The sequence below is a fragment of the Microcaecilia unicolor genome, chromosome 1 (genome assembly GCF_901765095.1).
Source record: "Microcaecilia unicolor chromosome 1, aMicUni1.1, whole genome shotgun sequence".
NCBI classification, from domain to species: Eukaryota; Metazoa; Chordata; class Amphibia; order Gymnophiona; family Siphonopidae; genus Microcaecilia; species Microcaecilia unicolor.
The window spans coordinates 647175096-647199112 of NC_044031.1; the positions used below are offsets into that span (position 1 = coordinate 647175096).

At 42.4% G+C, this 24017-nt stretch overlaps 1 protein-coding gene across 4 annotated transcripts in view; it reads left to right on the forward strand.

The window, feature by feature from the left end:
- The first annotated feature begins 3325 nt into the window (after positions 1–3325).
- Positions 3326–24017, forward strand: part of NDUFV1 (NADH:ubiquinone oxidoreductase core subunit V1) — a 48122-nt gene continuing 27430 nt past the window's right edge. The window contains exons 1-3 of one of the 4 annotated variants that reach the window (XM_030222514.1): positions 3593–3677; positions 13248–13403; positions 21967–22076. In XM_030222514.1, coding sequence (XP_030078374.1) covers positions 21984–22076 — 93 coding nt within the window. In that variant the 5' untranslated portion in view covers positions 3593–3677; positions 13248–13403; positions 21967–21983. Of the gene's footprint in view, positions 3391–3578; positions 3678–3756; positions 3852–13247; positions 13404–21966; positions 22077–24017 lie in introns of those variants that run through there. The other 3 variants (XM_030222522.1, XM_030222504.1, XM_030222530.1) reach the window with 3 other exon arrangements.

Below are 24017 nucleotides of genomic sequence, written 5' to 3' on the forward strand. Positions count from 1 at the left end.
AGCAGGTCTCGAGGTTAATCCAGGTACAGGCAGAGTCAGTAGGCAGGCAGCAGGTCACGAGGTTAATCCAGGTACAGGCAGAGTCAGTAGGCAGGCAGCAGACACATGAGTAATCCAGGTACAGGCAGAGTCAGTAGGCAGGCAGCAGACACAAGAGTAATCCAGGTGCAGGCTAAGTCAGCAACAAAGAACAAAGTAGAGAAGAAGCACACTACTGAGCAAGTAACACCTACCAAAGTAAAAGCCGAAGCAAGGAGTCTAGGGAGAGCTCAGCTGATAAAGTGCTGGCGTCTGACATCAGCAGGGAGAAGGGGCACAGCCATAGGACAAGAGCAGGGGAAGGAGGAACCGGAAGACCAATAGGAGAGAAGCAAGGGAAGCCAGGCAGAGGAAGAGCAGACCCAGGTGGGTGGAAGCAAAGCAATCAAGGAGCCTGGAAGCCAGGCAGAGAGAGAGAGCAGAGCCAGGTGCATGGAAGCAAAGCAATCAAGGAGCCTGCAGCCAGAGAAGAACTATACACACATGGCTCAGGGCTGTGCCAGTCAAGTGTGTGTGTCGACGGGACCCTGCGTAGCCCGAGGACGTCGCTTGCGTTGAGATAGGGGACATGACACGAAGACAGGACTTGGGCATGCCTAACACATGGACGTCCTCGACCCATAATGGAAAAAAAAGGTCACCCCTGATGAGCACTTGAACGACTTTACCTGGTCCTGTTTTTTTTACAACCAAGCCCCAAAAGTTGCCCGAACTGACCAGATGACCACCGGAGAGAATTGGGGGTGACCACTCCTTGCTCCCCCAGTGGTCATAATATAGTATAGTATTTTGGATAATCAACATGCCAAAGCCTTAGTTTTAAGTACTCCACCTTTTATTTCTGTTTCCCTCTCCCCCCTTCCTTTATTGTAGTCTAAGTGACTAACCTAGGGATTGTTAATTTTCATATAAATATTTTTTATTGTAATTACTTTTCTTTATCTTTGGAAGTTGATCATATTTCTGTAACAAGTGGATTACTTGTAAAATTATGATTATAACTTGATAAAAATAAAATTAAATTAAAACTAAAGATAAATTACATATTATTAACAATAGTTCCGCAAGTTCATTTTTCAATTCTATCAGTACTCTGGGATGTATACCATCCAGTCCAGGTGATTTGCTACTGTTCAGTTTGTCAAATTGCCCCATTACATCATCCAGGTTTACAGAGATTTGATTCAGTTTCTCTGACTCATCTGCATTGAATACCATTCCTGGCACCAGTATCTCACTGTGTGTACCTGGTGTTCACCAGTATCTCTCCCACATCTTCCTCGGTGAAGACCGAAGCAAAGAACTCATTTAATCTCTCCACCATGGCTTTGTCTTCCCTGACTGCCTCTTTTACCCCTTGGACATTTAGCAGTCCAAGAATCTGTCATTGGCTTCTTGCTTCTAATATACCTAAAAAAGTTTTTACCTCCAAAGTAATCTTCTTTTCAAAGTCTCTCTTTGCCTTCCTTATCAGGGCTTTACATTTGACTTGTCATCCTTATGCTGTTTCCTATTATTTTCATTCGGATCCTTTTTCCATTTTCTGAAGGATTTTTTTTTTTAAGCTCTAATAGCTTCCTTCACCTCACTTTTTAACCATGCTGGCTGTCGTTTGGCCTTTCTTCCTCCTTTTTTATTACATGGAATACATATGGTCTGGGTTTCCAGGATGGTATTTTTGAACAGCATCCATGCCTGATGTACATTTTTGACCTTTGCAGCTGCTAAGTTGTTTTTTTTTTTTTACTGTTCTCATTATATCATAGTCTCCTTTTTGAAAGTTAAATTATAAAGTATAGGATTTCCTGTGCGTACTTACTCCAGAGCTTGTATCAAATCTCTTGTTGGCTCCTGAACCAGCTGCTCCATAAAGCAGTCCTTGATTTCATCAAGGAATTTTACCTCCCTAGCATGCCCTGATGTTACATTTATCCAGTTAATATCAGGGTGATTGAAATCACCTATTATTATTGTGTTCCCCGGTTTGTTAACCTCCCTAATTTCTAACATTTCTACATCTGTCTGTTCATCCTGGCCAGGTGGACAGTAGTACACTCCTATCACTATCCTTTTCCCCTATACACAAGGAATTTCAATTCATAGGGATTCTAAGATGTGTTTCGTGTCCTGCAGAATTTTTAGTCTATTCGATTCAAGGCCCTCCTTAGCATATAATGCTACTTCTCCACCAATTTGATCCACCCTATCATTGCGATATAATTTGTATCCTGGTATGACAGTATCCCACTGGCTGTCCTCCTTACACCAGGTCTCAGAAATGCCTATTATATCTATTTTTTTTTTTCATTTAGTGCAATATATTCCAACTCTCCTATCTTATTTCTTAGGCTACTGGCATTTGATATAGACATTTCAAACTATGCTTGTTGTTCCTATTTGCATCTTGCTCAGCAGTTGACCCTGATAATTTGCAATCTTGAAAGGCTGTCTGCTTTTTATCTAAAGACACCTGCAGGCTCATTTTCAAAGCACTTAGCCTCCCAAAGTTCCATAGAAACCTATGGAACTTAGCCTCCCAAAGTGCTTTGAAAATATGCCTGTTTGTCTACTATGGTCTCTATTGTCACCATGCTATCAGGATGCCCTGTCTTCCCAATTGGGCTGATATCTTTGAAAGATACCTTGTTCTGAACCATCCACTTTTGAGCGACTGTCGATCTGATATGCTCCCAGGTTTCAACCTAATTAAGGTTTAAAAAATTATTTGTTCTTAGAAATAAGAACTCTGACTGATGAGCACCTGATACACCTTTACTAGGTGAAAATATCTCTACACAAATACAACCTGATAGGCTGCTAGGGTGTCCCAATAACCAACCCCTTCCGAATGACAGAATATAATTTAGAACAAGGATAAAAAAAAAAAACCTTTTCATGCATATATTTTGTACTTTGTTTCTGTATAAAATCAATAAAGAAAATTAAACCAGAGAACAAATTAGCACTGTAACCGATGAAAGGTTATTCCGTTGTGGTTGCTCCTCTGTCTACATCCATAAGTTGCACAAGTTGACATGTTTCTAACTATAACAGTTAAAATAACAATGAACAACGACTACATGCAAAACCTCCTTGGCGCATGCTGCTGCAGCTACTACGGTAGTTTGTTTTGGACAAACCAATATGGCCGCTGAGCGAGTGGGAGGGCTTCAACTTTTTCACATCATGCCGTCTCCTGTTAATCCAACCTCCTTACGTAGATTCATGTATTGCTGATTCTTCTGTTATTAAATCTCCTTGGCTGCGTCAACCCGGGCAGACAGCATGTGCGGCTGCGTGAATTATTGAAGCTGGAGGAGGCGGTACTTAATGTCTTACAGGACACACTGGGTAGGTAGTTGATTACTGAGCGGCACAGTAGCTACCTTCATCCTCACAAACACCGTTCCAAAGCAGCTCTCTGTTCCAACTTGTCTTTGAAATCGCCCGTGACAGGCACCGTAGCTTTCCTTCTCCGGCGACGCCTCCCGCCCTCCTCTGACGCAACTTTTCAATTCTCTAGCGTGAGCGTGACGAAAGCCCTCTTCTGACGCAACTTCCTGTTTTGGTTTCCGGCAAGGCGGGCCGCGTCAGAGGGCACGGGGGGCACCGTAGTAGAAGGAAAGCTGTGATAGACGGTAAGATGGGGTGGAGGGTTTGAGGGAAAGGGGTCGGATCGCGGACAGGGACGAGAAAGGGAAACATTCTGGACCGGGAATATTGGAAGAGAGAGGGATAGATGGCAGACTGGGCCCCGATGCGTTTAAGGAGGGGTGTTCGGTGTGCGGGAACAACCGAATGCGTATGACTTGGTTGGTATCTCAGCAGCTGTCATTGCACGGGTTGAAACAATGAGAAGTGCTGCACCTTGTGGTTCGTCACAGCACTGAACTGTTGTATATTAAAAGTCATTCTTAGCGACTGTCACATTCCATTAGATAATTATAACAAATTTTTCTCTGCACTTGTTAATTTCTATTGTGCAAACATATGATAAACGGTCGTGCTACCCCTATGCTGCTGTTTTTGCCCTGCGTCAGAGAGAACTTCCAGATGTATGTGTTCCTGTTGTACAGCCTAATACTTTGTAGCACACTTTGAGATCTTGATAGTTGAAAGCCTAGAACAAACAAAAGATTATCCTTAAACTTGATTAGTATCTGGGGATTTTTATTCCAGTAGCCTGTAACAGATTGAATTCTAGATTGTATTAATAACTCTTGATATAAGAAGCACTGTGGGAGTTCCAACCAATCATACATCCAGTCCAATACTCTGTTTTTGGCAGTTGGCACTAGTCAGTTCCACGTGACTTGAAAACATCAGACAGCACACCTTCAGTCCTCAGAGGCAGCGAAGGTCAGGTTTTCATAATATATCCCTAATAAATGTGTATGCATGCTACTTTCATTGTATACAGACCTATCTTTTGTGTGTTCATTAGAAATGTTCTGAAAACCTGATCAGTTTGTGGCCCTCAACAACTAAATTTGTGCACCCCTAACGTAATTGGAAGATCTATTCCCAGTTTCACGTTCCCAGATTTGTAAAATAATCTCCATTCTTGCCTGGATATGGGATTTGGATTGAGTTCATTTATTGTTTACTAGTAGCTCAAAGTATGTTATATTATTATTATTAGCATTTGTATAGCGTTACCAGATGCACGCAGCATGAACACCTGATACAAAGAGACAGTCCCTGCTCAAAAGGTATAGTAGGTATTTCCTTTTTCCCAAGGACTTACAATGTAATGTGCCCTTTTACTGAAGGTGTGTTAAGCATGTAACTTACGAAAACAGGCTGCTGCATGACCACATTAAGGAATTTCGTGGTAGTTTGCCTGTTTCCATATATTAAACCAAGCATCACTGAACATTTCTGTCAGGCAGGGTGCAAGAGTGGAGAGTTAGTATGCAGTAATTGTAATGTGCTAACTGGTTAATGCACTGTTAATGTGGGATCACTTAGGCATATTTTCAAAGCACTTAGCCTTCCAAAGTTCCATAGGTTTCTATGGAACTTTGGAAGGCTAAGTGCTTTGAATATATGCCTCTTTACTACCTCCTAAATAAGAGATTGGGATAGTAAGTGCTCTCGCATTAACTGTGGCGAGCTACCTCACACTGATTGCCATTTCAGCGTGGGGCTAGCATTAGAAAATGCTAGTTCTTCCCCTACTAGGGGCTTCATAAAATTTGCAGCTACCACACCGTGTATTTTTGCATTAAGCCATGGTAACTTCAGATTTTATTGCAGTTTAGTAAAAGGGCCCCTAAGTTTGTACTTGAGGCAGTGAATGGTTGTGATGAGGAGCATCAGTGGGATTCTCAACCCAACAAAAGATGTTAGTGGACTTGTCTCTCAGGAACTTGCCCACACCTTTTTGTAATCATAGTTGTACTGTTAACTTTGACCCATGCTTTTAGCATAATTATGTGTAAATAGAATACTTTCTTAAATGTTACATTCAGCTTATTGGCATGTCTCCTACTGCTAGTATTATTAGTTAACTTATTCCTCGATTTATGTACTACAGTCTTGTCTGTTCTCCAAGCTGAAGAACCCCAATAAATGTTTAATCTTTCTTTGTGAGAGCTGTTTCCTTTTGAAAATCCAGATACTCTGGCTCACCTTTATCAATCTTCTTTGTTTCATCTTCAAACTATAGATAGATATAGAAGTTTGTGTGTTGGGGTGATGTTTGTTCACTTATAAAGTATAAATGAATCTTTTAATGTTTTTTTTCTGCCCTGTGTGCTTATCTTTCAGCAGTAGTGGCAGAGAGTCCAGAAACATCACCTGAGTGCACAAACTCCCTTTTATCCAAGTGTTGAATTTAAGAATAACCATACTGAGTCAGACCAGTGGTCCATCTAGCCCAGTATCTGCTTCCAACAGTGGCCAATCCAGGTCACAAGTACCTGGCAGAAACCCAATTAGTAGCAACATTCTATTCTACTTATCCTGGGGCAAGCAGCGTTCTCTTCCATGCTCATCTCAATAAGACTATGGACTTTTCCCCCCAGGAACTTGCCCAAACCTTTTTTAAACCCAGATACGCTAACCTCTGTTACCACATCCTCTGGCAACAAGTTCCAGAGTAGAGACTGCACAATTACCATTACTGCAGTAAGGGCCACAGAATCACTGCGAATGCAAGAACAAAACTTTTAACTGCCTTATGGAAAGGGTAAAAAAAAAACTTGTTCCCGCTGTAAAAAAATTCTTTCCTCCATTCCTGTCCTCCTCCCAGCTATTGTCGCTTACAGGAGTGTCGCTTACATTTTCCTGCAGCAGGCAGCAATTCCTCCTGCTGCGTCCCACCCTCTCTACTGCAACTTCCTTGTTTAGCGTCAAAGCGGTTGCAGTAGAGCGAGCAGGATGCGGCAGAAGGAAGGCCATGGAGTTGGCATGTGACTGTGAATTGCTGCAGGAAAATGTAAGTACTGAATACATGGTGCCTGTAGATTCTGTGAGAAAAAGTGAAGCAGACAGGAGGTACCTTTCCTATGGATGGCCTTAAATGCTGCAGCAATTTAAATAGGAGAGAAGTGTATCACTGAAGGAAAAAAAAAAGCTATTTTTAAAAATATTTTGTAACAAATAAAAATGATGATGATGTAGCACTGTATCCTTTCTGATCTAAGTCTGTGGTTGAAATCTTGCCCTGTTCAGTAGTGACTGAAAAACAAACGTTTTTGGTCCATACGAAATGAGCTGATGTCCCCATGACAATAAACGTTCTCAGGAACTGGCAGGAATGGACTTCGCTGCTGACAGTCTCAGCAGAGACCAAAGACTGCGCACGCATAAGAATCAAATTGGCCTCTTGCCTTTTGATGCAAGTTTCCTCCAGTTCAGTAGGGAAGGGTGAGGGGAGGCAGTGGCTTGTGTCTTGCACATCAGGCTACATACTCCTAATCTGCTGCTTTTTTATTCAGTGCTAAAGTGACAGGGGGGTGGTAGGGTGAGGATGTGGTCCAATGCACAGCTGTTCTCCTTTTTTCCCCCCTCTTGTATCACGATGTGCCACTGCTAGGGGTGGGGGAGGGGGGATAGAAAGCTGTGCACTTGCTCCCTGTCATTGTGTGTCCCTGCAGCACATTGAGATCAGGCACTGCATAGTTAGTTACACTGGAGCATTACATTTTCCAAATATTTCCAAATGTTTTCAGATCATATATTTGATTATAATGTTTTATGTATTGCAGGACTAGCAGGAACAGAGGTTCTCTTATGTTAGCTAAGTTTTAGTTAGGGATCTTGGTGAAATCCATTAGCAAATGGAATCAGAACTTGCGGAGAAGGGAACAAACTTTGTCCCTGTGTCATTCTCTATTCCAGAGCTTGACTATTCATAGTAACATAGTAGATGACGGCAGAAAAAGACCTGCACGGTCCATCCAGTCTGCCCAACAAGATAAACTCATATGTGCTACTTTTTGTGTATACCTTACCTTGATTTGTATCTGCCATTTTAAGGGCACAGACCGTAGAGGTTCCTAGCATTACGCATGTTTGAATTCCGTTACCGTTTTCATCTACACCACCTCCCGCGGGAGGGCATTCCAATTATCCACCACTCTCTCCGTGAAAAAATACTTCCTGACATTTTTCTTGAGTTTGCCCCCCTTCAATCTCATTTCATGTCCTATAGTTCTATCGCCTTCCCATCTACGGAAAAGGTTCGTTTGCGGATTAATACCTTTCAAATATTTGAACGTCTGTATCATATCACCCCTGTTTCTCCTTTCCTCCAGGGTATACATGTTCAGGTCAGCAAGTCTCTCCTCATACGTCTTGTAACGCAAATCCCATACCATTCTTGTAGCTTTTCTTTGCACCGCTTCAATTCATTTTACATCTTTAGCAAGATATGGCCTCCAAAACTGAACACAATACTCCAGGTGAGGCATCACCAACGACTTATACAAGGGCATTAAAACCTCTTTTCTTCTGCTGGTCACACCTCTCTTTATACAGCCTAGCAACCTTCTATCTACGGCCACCGCCTTGTCACACTGTTTCGTTGCCTTCAGATACTCAGATACTAACACCCCAAGATCCCTCTCCCTGTCCGTAGATATCAGACTCTCACTGCCTAACACATACGTCTCCTGTGGATTTCTACTCCCTGAGTGCATCACTTTGCATTTCTTCGCATTGAATTTTAATTGCCAAACCTTAGACCATTCCAGCTTCTGCAGATCATTTTTTATGTTTTCCACTCCCTCCGGGGTGTCCACTCTGCTACAAATCTTAGTATCATCCGCAAAAAGGCAAACTTTACCTTCTAACACTTCGGCAATGTCACTCACAAATACATTGAACAGAATCGGCCCTAGCACCAATCCCTGAGGCACTCCACTACTCACCTTTCCCTCATCCGAGCGAATTCCATTAACCACCACCCTCTGGCGTCTGTCCGTCAACCAGTTCCTAATCCAGTTCACTGCGTCATGTCCTATTTTCAGCCTGCCAAGTTTATTCAAGAGCCTCCTGTGGGGAACCATGTCAAAAGCTTTGCTGAAATCTAAGTAGATTACGTCTATAGCACGTCCATGATTCAATTCTCCGGTCACCCAGTCAAAGAATTCAATGAGATTCGTTTGGCATGATTTACCTTTGGTAAAACCATGTTGTCTCTGATCTTGCAACTTGTTGGCTTCCAGGAAATTCACTATCCTTTCCTTCAGCATCTCTTCCATTACTTTTCCAATAACCGAAGTGAGGCTTACCGGCCTGTAGTTTCCAGCTTCTTCCCTCTCACCACTTTTGTGAAGATGGACCACATCCGCCATTCTCCAATCCCACAGAACCTCTCCCGTCTCCAAGAATTTATTAAACAAATCTTTAAGAGGACCCGCCAGAACCTGTCTGAGCTCCCTCAATATCCTGGGGTGGATCCTGTCCGGTCCCACCTTATTTTCAAGTTGTTCATACACACTCTTAAGTGAACGGTGCTTTATCCACTCCATTCTCATTAGTGCTTTTGCCAGTCAATCGCGGTCCTTCTCCAGGAGTTCCTTCTGTGAAAACAGAACAAAAGTATCTATCGTGCAGCCTAGGGACTTTGTTCACCCTTCTCCAATGATTCTAGTTTAAAGCCCTCTTCAGTAAGTTAGCCAGTTTACAGTGGAAGGCATTTTGTCCCTTCTTTAGACCATCTCTGCTCAGCAGCCCGTACCCCACGCTTTCCCACACATAGCAGGTTCAATGTGGCTTACATAGTAAATAGAATTACAAAGTCTTGAAGGAGGATGTTACAAGTTGTCAGTAATACCCCCACTCCCCTTTCAAAATAACCCTTCCCCCTGCACCTTCTGAGGTTTCCTTGATGGGTAGAGGGTGAGAAAGGAGTAATTCCTGAGTACTCCTGTCCTTATAGCATCATTACCATAACAGTCTTTGCGGTACTACTGGTAGGGATCAGACTGCCAAATAAGCAGTTCTACTCTTTCCTCATCAGTTTATCCACATTCTTCCCTTCTTAATGCCACTTGTAGTGTGTCAACAGGCTGACAGGCTGAGAACCAGGGAAGCTAAAGGTTCAAACCCTGCTGCTCCTACCTACACTCCTTGTGACCTTGGGCAAGTCTCTTCATCCTCCATTTCCTCAAGCACAGCTTAGATTGTAAGTCCATTTTCATACCTGCTTGTCTTGGGAGTTTGGATTTGGAAAAGATGAGTAATTAAATCTCAAATCCACTAACTTTAGTTTTTTAAGATGTCTTGTCTCCCTGTTTTACCATATTAGCTATTTTGTATTTGTATCTTTGCTGTTCTACTTTCCTAACTTTTTATCTTTTCCAGATATTGTTGTTGGAGGTCTTTCTGGGATCTCATGTAGTTAATAAATGCTTGCCCCTTACCTTTTCAGCTACATTTCTAGAATACTGCAGTGGATTCTAACAAAAGGCTTTCTACCCTTACAATATCTCCTTCCAGTTTTTTCCAGTGCTCTTCTAAATCAGGGGAGTTTTCCCATCCAGCTAACAACTTCAGGTGTTCCTCCATCTGTGTCAAGTTTTGCTCCATGTGGTCCTACTTGGACAAATCATCTCAGGCTTCCATTCTTTATTATGTTGTCATGTTGAACCTGGACTACTGTAAAGTGGTTTATGTAAGAATTACCATTGCATTACTTGGACATCTTCAAACAGTCCAAAATACTGCAGTGCATCTTTATCATGCTCACAAATGTCACATCACTCTCCCTGCTTTTTCAGCATTATCGGCTGCCAATCAAGTACAGGATTCAATTTAAAATACTGACCCTACTTCATAAGGCGTTATATGTAGGCACTCCACCCTATGTTCTTCTACGCACTTTACGTTCCTCATCTAGCCACTGATTACAGATCCCTTTTGTTTTTCAGACTTGTCTGGCTTCTACACATAATGGTACCTTCTCTCTCTCTTTTTTTTTTCCTAGTCCCAGTTCATTGAAGAGACATCTTTTCACCTTAGCCTTTGATAGGTCATGGACAGACCGGTCAGATCTGGGCCTAGGATCTTACCTTTAGACTCCTTTTAACTTTTTTTTGTGTATTTCTCTGAGGTATTCTTCAGTAGTCCCTTGTGTAGTTTTGTCAATTGGCTTTTTCTATCCTTTCATTATATTACATTTGATTCTTATAACCCGCAGTGTACCCTAATAAAGAGCTCGGTGTGGTTCACATATCCAAGAAATGGGAATACTCATGAAATACAACATTATCTCACAAGTCTACTGATCAACCTTAGATAAAGCATAACTTCTAAAACGAAAAGTTTTTAATGATCTTCTGAACAGATTATAACGAGTAATCCGTCTAGTATATAGGGGTAGTAAATTCCAAAATTTAGCAGCTTGAAACTGAAACGACTCAGGGCCATGTTTACTAAGCAGTGTTATAGGCACGTTAACGTTTTTAACGCGTGTTAACCATGTAAGTGCGCTAATCATGTACATGCCTACAATATTCCTATAGGTGCCTACATTGTTAGCACGCTAAGTGTAGGCGCACTAAAAACACTAACGCACCTTAGTAAACAGGGCCCTCAGAAAGGACAGATCTATGGATCACTTTTTTAAGACTAGGGTATTGTTCTAAACATTGTCTAGCTGTTGTTTGTCTGTTACGAGGGAGGTTCTTTTTTGCTACTTCATATTACAGTGTACACCGCTTTGATTTACCTAACTATAGAGGCAGTGTAATAAGTGTAATAAAGGTAATAACATAGTAAATGTCGGTAGATATTTTATTTTTTCCTACATTTGTACCCCGCGCTTTCCCACTCATAGCAGGTTCAATGCGGCTTACATATTATATACAGGTACTTATTTGTACCTGGGGCAGTGGAGGGTTAAGTGACACGCATGGTCCATCCAGTCTGCCCAACCTGGTGGCCAGAGTTGTATCTGGAACTCCATATCATGATTAAACACTAGCATACTTAACCTCTTTCTCTCCCTGCCAATTTTGCAGCATCGACCGTAGAAATCTGCCTTGCACTGGTCGTACTTCCATTTCCCAACTGATAGAGTTGCCAAAGCCCACTCAAGCCTTGATCGTGATCTGTCTTTGCCATTTACGGGACCTAAATCACCTCAAGTCTTTTGATGACCAAGGTATGGCCTCCAAAATTGAACTTAATACTCCAAATGGGGCATCAGGAACGACTTGTACAGGGGCATTAACATCTTTCTTCTACTTGATATGCCTCTCCATGCAGCTTAGCATCTTTCTGGCTGAAGCCACCACCCTGTCGCACTCTTTTGTTGCATTAAGATCCTCCGATACTAACACCCCAAGGTCCATCTCCAGTCTGTGCTTATCAGCCTCTCACCCCCTAACAAATACAGCTCTTTTGGGTTTCTACACCCCGTGTGCATCACTTTACGCTTCTTCGCATTAACTGACAAACAATAGACCATTCTTCCAATCCTTTTAAATCACTTCTCATGTTGTCGACTCCTTCCAGGATGTCCACTCTGTTGCAAATCTTTGTGTCATTTGCAGAAAGGCAAACTTTTTTTCCTTCTAATCCTTCAGCGATGTCACTCACAAATATATTGTCTAGAATCTGCCCCAATACTGATCTTTGAGACACTCCACTACTTGCCTTTCTTTCTTCCGAGTGAATTCCATTCATCACCGCACTCTGTCAATTAGTCAACAGTTCCTAATCCAGTTCACTACTTTGGGTTGTAACTTCAGCCCATTCAATTTGTTTACAAGCCTCCTATGAGGAACCATGTCAAAGGCTTTGCTGAAATCCATATAGATTACATCTAGCACATGCCCTCGATCCCATTCTGTGGTCTTCCAGTCAAAGAAATCAGATCATTTGACATGATTTTTGTTTGGTAGAACTATGTTGCCTCTGATCTTGTAAGCCATTGGATTCCAGAAATTTTACTAGCTTTCCTTTAGCAGTGCATCCATTATTTTTCCAACCACTGAAGTAAGGCTTACTGGTCTGTAGCTTCCTATTTTTTTTCTCTTGTCACCATTTTTGTTAAGAGGAACCACATTCGCTCTTCTCCAATCTCATGGAACCTTCCCTGTCTCCCAGGATCTATTATGCAAATCTTTAAGAGGGCCCACCAAACCCTCTTTGAGCTCCTTCAATATCCTTGGGTGTATCTCATCTAGTCCCATGGCTTTATTTATAAACAACTGGAAAAGCTAAAAGAGGACAATAATCGCCTTCAAAGATTTTCAGGGTAGGAGTCTTCTCAGTAAAGACTGAAGCAAAGAATGCATTTCATTTTTCTGCTATGGTCCTGTCTTCCCTGAATGCCTCTTACCCTTCGTTATCTAGTGGTCCAACCAACTTTCCCACCTTGGTTTTGTGGTACCTAAAAAGGCTTCTATTATAAATTTTTCCCTCTATAGGAAATTTCTTCTCAAATCCTTTCTTGGTCTGATTTATTAAGTTTTTATTGCTTACCATTGCTTTTTTTGCTTGTTTGTTTTTCTTATTTCAGTCTGCCTTCCATTTAAAAAAATTGCTTTTTTAATAGAGTGTTTCACCTATTTAACCTTGCAAGCAGAAGTTTGGTCTTTCTTTGACTTCTTTTAACATGGCATAATTTTATCAGGCGGATTAGTAGAACTGTGTAATTCTGAGGTAGACCATAAGGGTAGTAAAACGCAGGGTAAGCACGTTGTATCCAGTTGGATTGCTAACTGAATGACCTTGTCTTGTGTCACCAGGGGGAAGCTCAAAGCTTGGAACATGTTATTGTGCTGTACCTTTGTTATAGTGGACCATCCTATTGTCTCTTACCAGTAACAGTGGACCAGTACATAATCCATTGCTCTCCTTTGAGCAACCAAAATGGGGCAAGATTTTGGAGGACAAAAGGATTGGTGGGTATGACAGTCAGATTTTAGTGAAATTGGTTATGTCGTTCCTGTGTTTCCCTAGAAACATCCAGAAAACACCATACCTGCTGACCAAAAAACAGCTCTGATCGAATGTTAAGTACATGATCAGGCTCATATTCAAAAGAGATAGCTGTCCAAAAAATGACATGTCAGCATTTGGGCGTTTAAGTCACAGAAAAGTACAAATCAATATTATTAAAACCTCTTTTTGGACGTCTTTCTCTGAAGTCTGTCAGAAGGACGTACCAGGGGAGTGTTTGAGGCGGGACTTGGGTGTTTCTAAAACATGGACGTCTTTCAGCAATAATGGAACAAAAGAAAGACGTCCAAGACTAAAACTTAGACGTTTTGAGCTAGACCTGTATTTATAACGAATAGCTGCACTGGGAATTGAACCCACTTCCCAGGATCAAAGTCTGCTGCAGTATCCACTTGGCTACTCCTCTACTCCACTTAAGAGATGCCCCAAATGACCAGATGACCACTAGAGGGACTTGGGGATCACCTCCCCTTACTCCCCCAAATCACAAAACATTTTTCCAAACAGCACTTTCAAAAGGAAAAGATAGAGTTTTTTTTGTAGAAAATGACCTTTCCTGTTCTGATTTTGGACGTTTTATAAAAAACGTCCAAATTCAGACTTAGATGTGATATCCAAAAATGCCCCTTGTGCATTTGACTTGCCCAAAGTCACAAGGAGCAGCAGTGGTAATTGAACCCATGTTGCCAGGATCAAAGACAACTGCACTAACCATTAAGCCACTCCTCCTCTGTTTTGGACGTCTTGCACTTGGACATCTTTTGTTCAAAAATGGACCAAAACAAAGGACATCCAAATCACAGGACGTCCATAGTATTTTCAAACACAAAAGATAAGACATCCATCTTTTTTGAAAATGATTTTCTGGTGTTTGTTTCTTTGCTTCAGGTGTCAACTTCCAATGCTCTTGTAGAAAATGGCTATAAAATATTATATGGCTGGTATTACACACCACAGAGATTAGCTAAAATGTTTAAAGGGGGGTCGGCTCTCTGTTGGCGTCAATGTGAAATGTTAGGAGATATGGCTCATATATGGTGGGCCTACCCTCATGCTCAACAATATTGGACAAGAGTGGTAAAATTGATCGTTAGCATAACGAAAATAGCTTTCCCTATGAAAATGGAATGTTGCCTTCTGCACATGTGGCCCCAGGGGACCAAAAAGCATGCATATCAGCTGGCCACACAGATATTGGTGGCTAGCAAACTGGTGTTGGCAGCGGCATGGAAACAACAAACTTTGCCGGGACTAAGGACTATTCTAAGGAAACTGGACTACATTCAGCTGATGTCTAAGCTAACTGCGATGCGACAAGGTCGTCTGATAGTGTATCATCAAGTTTGGTACCCATATATCGGGTGGTCGGCGCAGCCCGACCCTGCCTTGCCAATTAGGGGGGAGGGGGGGATGTAAGGGGGTTAAAGAGTAATAAAAAAGTGTTGATATTGCAGATGGAAGTAGTGATACAGTATGTTTACAATCATCTTTGTATGGTGTGTTTATACTCAATAAATATAAATAAACATTGAAAAGAAAATGATTTTCTCCCCACCTCTGAATTTGGTCATCTTTGTAAAACATCCAAATTCTGTTTTAGATGTTGGCAACGAATCTGATACATTTAGACTGTCTGGTGACACTGGAATTAAATCTCCATCTTGATGTTGCCCAGTGGATACACGTCTTTTTGATGGTATATAATAAACTTTACTCATGGGGGAATAGCCTGTAATGGAATTTTAAGAACATCATCAAATGTTTTTTCAACAAATTTCTAGGAGCCCTGTTTACTAAGCCATGCTGTAGGCGAGCAAACTTAGCGTGCGCTAAGGATAGAGACATCCATAGGAAAGTAATGGGGGTATCTATCGTTAACGTGCGCTAAAAGGTTTGCACGCCTATAGCATAGGTTAGTAAACAGGGCCCTCAGTGTCATAATTGCTATCTAAGGAAAGTTTAAGAATCTTAAATTAAACTGCCTCATGGAGTTCTCCAACTGTTCATGTTCTCAGTGTAATACCTGACAATCCCAAATGATTATATTCTGTATCACTTGAGTCTCCTTCAAACACTTCTCCAATTTATCCACTCTGTGTACTTCACTAGCCAAAGATGGCCGCTTAACTAGCCAAAGATGACATCCTCAACTTGTTGTGGACTTCCTCTTTTTTTAAGATCTGCTAGAGCCTCATATTGAAGAAAAGTCCTGTATTTGATAATAGTGATATATCTCCTGCCTTCTGATTCCACATTCCTCCATTAATTCCTAGAGTTGTCTTTTTTCATGTTCAATTGTGAAGCGCTGCGTACAACTGGTAGTGCTATAGAAATGATTTATAGTAGTAGTAGTAGTAGTGTTCATATAGTTCCCTCATCCAGGAATTGCCCTGAAGTTCTCAACCCTTGTGCTCACCTGCTGGGAAGTCATTAAGATACGGTAAGGGGGGGGGGGGGGGGGGGGGTCATTCTGAACTAGGTCTAAGAAGCTTCCACCAAATAGAATACCAGATCTGTAGAGTCAATGCCATATGACAGAGAAGTCTGGCCTGTAGAGTCAGTGCCATATGACTCGGGGGAAGTCTGGCCAGTGAGCAGTGTGATTGTTGATTACCAGGGGAAGGCCCAGAGTGCAACTGTCCCATTTGCAATTGTTCTAACTTTACCTGTTGCAGATGAACCCTTTCATCATGTGTGATGTGCTACTATTTGAGTTTCTGCCGAGTACTTGTGACCTGGATTGGAAACAGGATACTGGGCTAGATTGACCATTTCTCTGACCTAGTATGGCTATTCTTATGTTATTTTCTTGCTTTCTCCCCATTAATGACAATGGATGTTTCATTGTCTTTACCACCTAGGTAATAGTAAGTGTTTTATTGGAAACACTAATAGCAGCTGGAGGTTACAGCAGGCTGTTGCTTTCCTACTATTACTACTAATCATTTCTATAGCGTCACTAGACGTACGCAGTGCTCTACACATTATATGCAGGTACTTTCTCTGGCCCCTTAAGTTCTTGTACCCGGGGCAATGGAGGGTTAAGTGACTTGCCCATGGCCACAAGGAGCTGCAGTGGGAATTGAACCCAGGTTGCCAGGATTAAAGCCTGGTGCACTAACCATTAGGCATTCTCCATTCTCTGTTGTGCTTGTTTTGCCTTTACCCTACGTTTACTTCGTGCCTAACTTTTCACTTTATTATGCTACTGACTGCTGCTGTGTTTTAATGCTTGGAAACTACAGGATTGATATTCATCGTGAGTTAACTGGATAGGAGCGGGTCCTAAGTGGTTCACTCACACTCACTGGTTCCTGCCAAATATCCAGTGGCAAAATCTGCTCAAACTGCCTTGATACTGTCCACTTAGTGCCAGGGTGGAGTCTGGACAGAACCAGGAGTTACCTGGTTAACAGCAATTTTCAATCCAATTACTGGATAATTAACCGGATAAAGTTAGGACAGCAGAAAAACTATTCTATTTTATCCAGATATGGGTCTCAATATCACTAGTAACCATATAAGTGCTGGAAGCCACCCAATTCTCAGATATTCAGCACTGGTATCTGTGGATGGCCCAGCGCTGAATATTTGTGTATAAAATGCCCACAGTGGCTAGGTTTAAAAAAAAACAACAAAAAAAATGGCCACCACAGGCTGAATATGGATTGGATTGGATTTATTCATTTTATATACCGCCTTATACCACAGTGTCAAAGTGATTCACAATTTAAAAATACATAAAATAACAGCTACATACATAAAAATTGTAGCTCCATTACAAATTTTAAAAATCAACACTACCCAGCAAATAGTATCTTTAAGTGATCAAACAAAACATCCAAGTTTTTAATCTTCCAAAACACAGTATATGAAGAAGCATTTTGAACTTCCACAGGCAGAGTTCCAAAGAGAGGGGCCGGCATAAGAAAATGCATGCTTCCTAGTAGATGAAAGTTTCACAACACTAAGATTACGAACTTGCAAGAGATTTTTCTATGAAGAACGAAGTCCCTGCTGAGTATATTTCTGCAACTTAACTGGAGAGGTGTGGTAGCCGTGTTAGTCCACTCTTAAAGGTTATCAATAGACATCAAACAAACTAAAACATGGAAAAGAAAATAAGGTATCATCTTAATTTCTTTTCCATGTTTTATTTTGTTTGATTTCTATTGCAACTTAACTGCAAAGATAAGCTGGACGTCTCAAATAAAATGATTTGTAAACCGAACAACAATTTAAAAATAATACGTACTGCAACCAATGCAAATAGTGAAGCATAGGAGTAATGTGATCAGGTCTCTTAGACCCAGTTATCAAGTATGCAGCCCTATTTTGCACCAGTTGCAAACGTTGAAGGCTAGAATTGCTCAATCCAATCCTCTGGATGTCTTGGGCATCCTGATTGTATGACTCTGCAGCTGACATCCCAGCAGGGCAAAGGCAGAGGTCCGCTTTAGTCGGCAGTTCAGCCAAGGCCGTTGGAGGAGCCCTTATACATCTTCTTCCCTCAGTGACATCTGATAGGCCGTCTGTTGTGCAGGATTGTGCACTATCCTAATCTGGTCCTGCTAGTGGTGCCAGACTGGTCTTGCAGGCCCTGGTATGCGGTTCTCTGGTGCCTGCTGGTGGAGGATCCTTTTCCACTGCCCAGGGGTCGGAGTCTGCTCTGTCAAGAGCTGGTAGACTTGGAAGATCTTGCCAGGTATTTGTGACCTGGATTGGCCACTGTTGAAAACAGAATGCTGGACTTGATGGACCTTTGGTCTATCCCAGTGTGGCAATACTTATGTATTTAAGATCTGGATTCCTTCTGGCTTTCGGTTTTGCCATTGGGAAGAGACATTTAGAGAAGTGTGTGTCTTTATGCTGCACTTCTCCAGGGAGGCTTCCAGGTTCCTGGCCGTTGGGGTCTAGCGAGTTCTTGTATCCTGGTGTGGGGAGCGATCCCCGTCTCCCTGCAGGGCTGAAATTCCTGATAGTTTGGGGTTTCTGCAGCTAGGCCTGGATTGGGGCTTGCTCTGAGCTCCCTGAGAGTCCAGGGGCTGCTCTGGCCAGTTTTCATGGGAAGGTGAAGGGTATCTCTGTAAGTTTGCATAGAGAGGTGGCTCAGTTCCTGAATGGGGTGGCTCATATTCACCCTCTGCTACACCCTTCCTTCCCTTGTGGGACATCAAGCTGATGCTCCAGTCGCTGCCCGATGCTCTATTTCCACCAAGGACCTTACTATCAGGGCAATGTTTCTGGTAGCTATCACTTCTGCTCATAGAATCTCAGAGCTGCGGGCACTGTTTGTTGGGACCTATATCTGTCCTTCATGGAGGACTTGGGGTCCCTGTGAACAGTCTCCTCCTTTCTGCTGAAAGTGGTGTCTTCATCCCATGTTAATCAGGAGGTCAGCTTGTCCTCCATTTTGGCAGAAGGTTTGGCTCCTGGGGATTTGAAGTTCCATGAGCTAGATGTCCAGAGGACGCTGCTCCGGTATCTGAGGGAGATGAATGGATTTCGTCTCTGCCCACCTATTTGTGCTTTCCATGGCTCTTGGAAGGGCCAGGCAGCTTCTAGCCCTTTATTGTGAGGTGGCTCAAGGCATCTATTGAGTCTGCCTACATTGCAAGAATTGTCCAGTGTCTCAAGGACTGAAGGGCTATTCTACTAGGGCTCAGACCACTGCCTGGGTGGAGGCCTGAGCAGTGTCCCCTGAGGATATTTGCAAGGCAGCAACTTGGTTGTCGTTCTATTCCTTTGCTAAGCATTACAAGTTGGACCTGTTGGCCAGATTCTGTTCGGACTTTGGCAGAGCTGTCATTCGGGGAGGGGAGGCGCTTGTCTTACCCTGCCCAATAGAATGCTTTGGTACATCACATTTGTGCAGGTTAGTGGAACTGATGCTTAGAAAGGAGAACTTGTCTTACCAGATCATTTTCTTTCCTTTAGTCAGCAACACCGTTCTGCAATCCCTCCTTGAAAGACCTTGGCTTGGGTTCTGGGTTTGCTCTGTGCTTCCTTTTCAGTTCTTCAAAAAAAAAAAAAAGACATTCATTTTGTGATTGGCAGCCATACGAGTTCCTGTGATAGGGTATATCCTGGTAAATGCAGGGTAGGAATTGGTGTTTTGCTTGCTTGATTACTGCAGCTGCAGTGGTTGATGCGTTAGGTTTGATGGGGCATGGGTGCGTTATAGCGGGACCTTCTGCTGCTTGGGCAGATGCACACTGGATTGTTCCAGGGAGCACCTCTGCTTATGCTGGTGATGTCAATGTCAGAATTCAGTTTTCTCCAGCTCCACCTACTGAAATGAAGGGATATCGCCCATTTGTGCAGAATGGTGTCGTTGACTAAAGAAAAGAAAATTATCTGGTAAGACATAATTTCTCCACGGCTTTCACCACATCTTCTGGTGACTAATTCCACAGCTTAATTGTGGACTGAGAGAAAAAATTACTTTCTTCAAGTTATTTTAAATGTGCTTCCTATTAGTTTTTTGGAATGACCCTTCATCTTAGTGCTATCTGAAAGGGTAAATAACCATCCCCTAGTTACCCATTTCATCCCAGTCATGATTTTGTACACTTCTATCATATCTGCTCTCCATCAACTCTTCCCCCCCCCCCCCCCCCCCCCCCAGCGAAAGAGCTATGATCTCTTTAACTTTTCTTCATAAAGGAGTCGTTCCATCCCCTTTACCATTTTGCTTGTCATTCTTTGTGCTTTTCTAGTTCGATATATATTATTTGTATAATTGAATATAAATTGCCGTGGACAGAATTTTGCTGGTAAGTTAATAAAAAGTCAAAGCATTGCCTAGCTTTATCTGGCGAAATTTAGTTGATTAATGCTGAATAACACACTTTAACTGATTAAATACCAGTCCCCTCCCCTGACACATCTCTCACCCCCTTATATCACAGTAAGTTTTGTCTGCATAGTGATTTGTACAAACAATCTACATAGACAGTTCAGGAGATTTTAAAATGACAGCACTTATACAGTTGAAAGCCAACTTTAACTACATTTCAGAGGATCTCTGAGGGAGCAGAAGGGATTGTAGAGCGGAACAGTTGGTGCAGATAGGCAAGCTGGATGGGCCATATGGTTCCTGCTGGCTGTCATTTTTCTCTTTTTGTGTTGAAGAAAGCATGAGACAAGCAGAGGCTATAAATGTGTTATCTACCCCGTAATGACCTTTGTAGCTTTCCTAACATTTTGGATGCTCTTATGAGGATGACTGTCCAAAACTGAACCCCCACACAGTGTAAAGATGATTTCTTCTCTGTTTCACCCTTGACCCCTCCTCCCACACTTGTAATGTACAGAGTTGTTGCAAGAAGTATGTATGAAAGGCGGCCACCCTGGGTAACCGAAGGGGCCTCTTCATCACCCTTTTGAGTCAGTCTGTCATCATATGAGCTTGGAAAGAAAGTAGGGAGAACTAGCACCCCTGGCCCACTGACTGCCCTACTTATATCTGCCAGCATGCGCTCTGCTTTGATTGATTCTCCTGCTTGGCTTAGCATGTATTCTGCTGGTCTCTCTCCTCCAGTAGCATTGGAAGAGTACTTTGGTTTTCCCATTGATAGCAACAGTGATCTAGCTACTGCTACTATGGATAGCACTCTCATTCTCCCTGTCTCATCAGCTCGTAACCTTGGGGTCATCTTTGACTCCTCTCTCTCCTTCTCTGCTCATATTCAACAGATTGCCAAAACCTGTTGTTTCTTTCTCTATAACATTAGCAAAATCCATCCCTTCATCTCTGAGCACTCTACCAGAACCCTTATCCACACTCTTATCACCTCTCGTCTTGATTATTGTAACCTGCTTCTCACCGGCCTCCCTCTTAGCCATCTCTCTCCTCTTCAATCAGTCCAAAACTCTGCTGCGCGGCTCATTTTCCTCCAAAGTCGTTATGCTCACATTAGCCCTCTACTTAAGTCACTTCACTGGCTCCCTATCCGTTTCCGTATTCAGTTCAAGCTTCTCTTATTGACCTATAAGTGCATTCACTCTGCCGCTCCCCAGTACCTCTCCACTCTCGTCTCTCCCTACGCCCCCCTTTGGGTACTCCGTTCTGTAGATAAATCTCTCTTATCCGTCCCCTTCTCCTCTACTGCTAATTCTAGACTCCGTTCCTTTTATCTTGCTGCACCTCACGGCTGGAATAGACTTCCTGAGCCTGTACGTCTAGCCCCGTCTTTGACCGTTTTCAAGTCCAAACTTAAAGCCCACCTCTTTACCATTGCTTTTGACTCCTAACCACTACTCACTTGCCCTGTCTTTATCCTCACCCCCTTATTCCCTTACCCTTAAATGTTCTGTCTGTTTACGTCTTAACTAGATTGTAAGCTCTTTGAGCAGGGACTGTCTTTTCATGTATGGTGAACAGTGCTGCGTATGCCTTGTAGCGCTAAAGAAATGATAAATAGTAGTAGTAGTACTGCAACAGAAACAGGATAGCCTTCTTTGCTAACTGAAAATTTCTGCTTTTTCTTTCCATCACTGTAGAGTGAACGTTGGGCAAAATGTTTGTAGTGAGACAGGCTTTTCGATCCCAGTACCCCTCACAGGGAGCTGTGCTGTCGCTTGTACGCTTCACATCCTCTGCCCCACAACAGGTGAGTGAGTATTTTTATACATAAAGGAAGCAATTTTAGAAAGACATTTTTATGTGGGTAAGAGAGCAGCGTATATAATATGCCTGTTACATTTTATGCACAAAATAATTTTATATTTCTACACAGCTGTAGTGTAGGCATATTGTAGGGCAGTGTTTGAGCTAAGCATGGGCAGAGTCGGGATATCTATGTGTAATTTCTAAAATAAGCACAACAGTACACACTGTATGTGAGTTCATTTTACCCACCATTTCTTCTGGGATCTTGTAACCTGGATTGGCCACTGTTGGAAACAGGATGCTGGGCATGATGGACCCCTGTATGGCAATACTTATCTACATATTATGTACTTATGGATTTGTGCTAGTATTTTCTAAAGACACATATAGGTGTATTTTCAAAGCACGTAGACACAAAGTTCCATAGTAACCTATAGAACTTTGTAAGTCTAAGTGCTTTGAAAATGAGCCCCATAGACACCTACATGTCTTTGATAAATTTCACCTAAGTAGGCGCCTCCTTGGCCTCTTTACCTCAGTGACTAGGGCTGCAAGTTAATTGCAGTTACTCTTCAATTAATGCATAAATTAATTGCAGTTTTACAAATTAATCATGTTGCAGCATCCCCTGGCTCCTCCAAACACTTCTGTTCTCCTGGGGGGAGGGGGGGAAGTGAATTGCAGGACTGGAGAGGCCACCGGTGGAAACCGTGGCTGAGGAGGTGAGCTCCAGCATCCACGAAAAGAGCTTGGTGCTGCTCACCATCAAATTTGTGTTGCTGCTCATGTGGGTAGAGGGGAGGGACGGAGAGAGTGGAATCCAGGGGGGGAAAAGAGATAATGGATTTGTGGGTAGAGAAGAGGGAGTGAACAAAGATAAAGGAGAAAGATGCTGGATCTGGGGGTGGGAGAGAGGGAGATTAACATAAGAACATAAGAGTAGCCATACTGGTCAAACCAAAGGTCCATCTTTCCCAGTATCCTGTTTCCAACAGTGGTCAAGCCAGGTCACAAGTACCTGGCAAAAACCTAAATCGTGGCAGTATTCCTTGCCACCAATCCCAGGGCAAGCAGTTGCTTCCCCATGTTTGTCTCAATAGTAGACTATGGACTTTTCCTCCATAAACTTGTCCAAACCTTGTTTTAAACCCAGATACACAACCCACTGTTGCTACATCCTCAGGCAAAGAGTTCCAGAGCTTAACTATTCATAGAGTGAAAAAATATTTATTTCTATTTGTTTTTAAAGTATTTCCATTTAACTTCCTTGAGTGTCCCCTAGTCTTTGTACTTTTGGAACGAGTGAAAAATCGATTTACTTCTACTCGTTCTACACCACTCAGGATTTTGTAGATCTCAATCATATCTCCCCTCATTCGTCTCTTTTCCAAGCTGAAGAGCCCTAACCTTTTTAGCCTTTCCTCATACGAGAGGAGTTCCATCCCCTTTATCATTTTGTTTGCTCTTTGAACCTTTTCTAATTTCGCTATATATTTTTTGAGATACGGCAACCAGAACTGAACGCAGTACTCAAAATGAGGTCGCACTATGATGCGATACAGAGGCATTATAGTATTTTCAGTCTTATTCATCATCCCTTTCCTAATAATTCCTAGCATCCTGTTTGCTTTGTTGACCACCGCAGCACATTCTTGTGCTCCATTACAGCACTGTGATGCTCCTGAAAATAAAACATTACAGCACTGTGATGCTCCTAAAAATAAAACTGAGGCAGAGGAAAAAGCAATAAAGTTGGAACAAAAAGATACGAAGGTACCCAAAGTGAAAAGACACCCCCAAATCACAAATGTTGAAACACATACCAGGAAATATAGATGGAAAGCGATGGCCACAAATGCTCGTAGTCTAAGCAATAAAGTTCATGACCTTCATGCCCTGATGTTGGAGGCAGACTTAGATGTTGTTGCAATCACGGAGACGT